The sequence below is a fragment of the Varanus komodoensis genome, unplaced genomic scaffold (genome assembly GCF_004798865.1).
Source record: "Varanus komodoensis strain SLA01 unplaced genomic scaffold, ASM479886v1 scaffold4101, whole genome shotgun sequence".
NCBI lineage: Eukaryota > Metazoa > Chordata > Lepidosauria > Squamata > Varanidae > Varanus > Varanus komodoensis.
The window spans coordinates 8442-11386 of record NW_025335956.1 but is presented as its reverse complement, the minus strand read 5'-3'; the positions used below and the strand labels follow the sequence as shown (position 1 = coordinate 11386).

Here is a 2945-nt window from a genome sequence, read left to right as displayed (position 1 = left end):
CAAAGGTCTTTCCAGACTGCATGGCAGCAAGTCCCTACAGCCACCTCAGGGGGCAGATCACTCTTGCTGCCATTCTGAAGACCACACCTGAGCTGGAGAAGTGGTGGCTTGATGGAGGCTCTGGGGCCTGGGCCACCCTTGGCCCAAAGGAGCCTTCAAGGATAGAGGGACGGACTCTGACTTCGAGGAGCAGGAGGTGCTGAACTACGCCGCTGAAATGCCAAGAACTGAATACATTGTCCGGACTGGCAACCGGGGGCTACTGCCAACTATCCTTTGGACCAGGGCAGCATGAAGCGGCAGATTAGGCCTGCTCTCAGCCACGTCCGTGTGCCCACCAATAACTACTGGTGCAACCCAAGAAGTGCCTATATAAATCTGAGTTACATTCCGTAGTGCTGCAGCTTACCAAGACATGAAGGCAACTCCCACTTTCCACGGAGACATTTGGCTGGCTGGGTCCCAACAATGACATGATTGTTGTCGCATTCGTATCGCACAGTTGCTCTGTGCCAGTATTTCTCTGAGTCGATGCCGGCAGCATGGCCATTTGTAATATTGGGAGGTTTTCCACAGGTTTGTTCTATCTCTGCAGAAAACAGGAAAAATGAAAATGCTTATGCTTCCTTGAAAATACTTGTCGTCATTTCCTTCCAAACTGTCCAGTCCTCCATTTCCTAATGGCTGTTGCCATTTCCTCCCCTTCAGGCTCTCCCCTTTGCCCAACCAAAGAGAAGGCCAGGCAGCTCTCCCTTTTTCATCCCTGCTGCAGCTACTTATTCCAGGAGGCAGAAAAAGGGGCCGTTTCTTCATCTCTGTCTCTCTGTCCGTCTATCTTTGCACTGTGGTGAGTACCATTCTTAACTGTATTGTGCATGGATTTCATGCAATGGTTTTGCAGAGTGTGGTTTTTCATTATCGGTCTCAGCCAGAGCAATGAGTGAGTTCCCCATTGAGGCCTGCCTGGTGCCAACTTTGCTATCTTCGCAGTGCAGGCAAAGTCCATCCGGTGCTGCAGGGCATTTAAGTCGCCCACCAGGCCTGCTGGTGTTAGGCAAGACCTAACGGGGTCTCTTCAATCTATATCTTTTTCAACTTTTTGTTTTGGTTTTCAATTTTGAATTATCAACTTTTTATGATGTTTTTCCGGATTTAAATGTTATGTTTTCCATTGCTTTTTAATATGTTGCTGTAAACTGCCCAGAGAGCTTTGGCTGTTGGGCAGGATAGCAATTCCTTAAATGGACAAAATGAACTGCCACGTTTTCCCAGAGGCTTTGAAGGGGGTCAGGCTTCTGATGCTGCCTCGCTTGTCACTTGCCTTGCGGAACAGCAGTGTGAAATGCATGTGGTTTTACTTCGAATAGTCGGAAAGTTGGAGAGAGAGAGAGTGGAAATGCAATTTCCTTCACTATCAGTCTGACACGTTTCCAAATTTCTCAGTTGAGGAAAATAAATGGTCGCTATTTGATAGGCACATCCAGTGTTCCAATTCAGACACTGGCAACTTGACTAGATGGAGTCACTATACCTAGATAATGCTCTAGGTCTCGGAACAGCAATTGATATACCATGCAAGGGAAGTCTTCCATTGTAAACATGTGCACCTCCAGGTATTCTGAGAACTTTCACCATCCAAAGTTGCAACAGAAAAGCTTGTTTCTCTTTAGTTACTATCTTAGCATAATTTGTGTCAGCGCTATTTAGAACAATTCTCAGATGAATCACAAATAATTTTTAGCTATTTTGTTGCAAATCAATGTTGATCTGAAAATTATCTGCAAACTGACACTGGGACTATTAATAAACTATAATCCACAGTTCTGCAAGTTAGTTTACATATAGTATTCCAATTGTAAAGCAACCCCTTCTGGCAGTGCATCCTTGTTTGTTTCAAATGTCCTTCTCTCTCTTCTCCACAAACCGTATTCCATGACTCCTACCTTGGAATAATCTGCGCTAGGGACTAAACTGCACAGGAAAGATACAAAATACAATCCTGGCAAACGCTGGAAACTGCTGAGTCACAAAGAGTAATTTCTCCTTGCATATCAGTTCCTCCTCTGAACACACTTTTTCTTGCATATTTACCTGTGCAAGTTGGTAAAGACGTCCAATTTCCATCCACGCACACAATACGATTTGATCCAGACATTGCAAATTTGATGTCACACTCATATTCCACTGTATGCCCATGTTGATATTGTTCAGCAAAATCACTAATCAAGGTGCCATTTAAAATGCTGGCTGGAGGTGGTGGACAAGGGTTGACGTGCCCTAAAAGTAAGAGAATGGTCCGTTCAGTCTTGGTCTCACACGTTCCCAGCAGTTGCATGGAAGAAGCCATGGGAAAGTAGCATCAGCATCATCACAGTATATTAGAAGCTGCCAGTTTTGCTCTCGTAAGGAACATCAGGAGGCTCATGCGGCTCTCCTCCTCTCCATCTTATCCTCACCACAACTCTTTGAGGCGGAGTCAGTGGCTGCCCAGAGGCTTCTGGGATCCTGCTCAGGGCTAGAACCTCAGCTGACAAGCCCAGCATTCCCCTGCTGCACCACTCTGGCTTTCAGAGTTACTTAAATACTAAAACCATAAACATAAAATGGTTCCAGGGAGATCCTCAGTTATGGATGCCTGGGTTAGAAACAACACTTACTAATGAACGAACTGCCATAAATCAATGATATTTTAAAAAATTACTGTGAAAAATCATCGTCACCACTAAGAGAGAGAGAATGAGAGAGAGAGAGAGAGAGAGAGAGAGAGAGAGAGAGAGAGAGGAATTGAAAGTGGAGAGAGGGAGAACTTCCAAAGCACTTCTTGCTGCAAAGAGGAGGCACTGGTGAGTTTGGGCAGTGAGGGGAGGTCTAGGGATATTCATGGTTCCTCTGCTTTCAAGACCAGTGAATAAGGAGGGCTGACTATACATGATCCAACTGGCCCA

The 2945-nt window shown here is 45.4% G+C and overlaps 1 protein-coding gene across 1 annotated transcript in view; it reads right to left on the bottom strand.

Moving 5' to 3' along the window:
* LOC123029923 (complement factor H-like) overlaps nt 1-2945 on the bottom strand; it is a 13097-nt gene that overhangs the window by 1971 nt on the left and 8181 nt on the right. Inside the window, exons 3-5 of the mRNA XM_044443360.1 lie at nt 2092-2277; nt 388-589; nt 88-212 (exon numbers count right to left, since the gene is read on the bottom strand). Coding sequence (XP_044299295.1) covers nt 88-212; nt 388-589; nt 2092-2277 — 513 coding nt within the window. The remainder of the gene's footprint in view (nt 1-87; nt 213-387; nt 590-2091; nt 2278-2945) is intronic.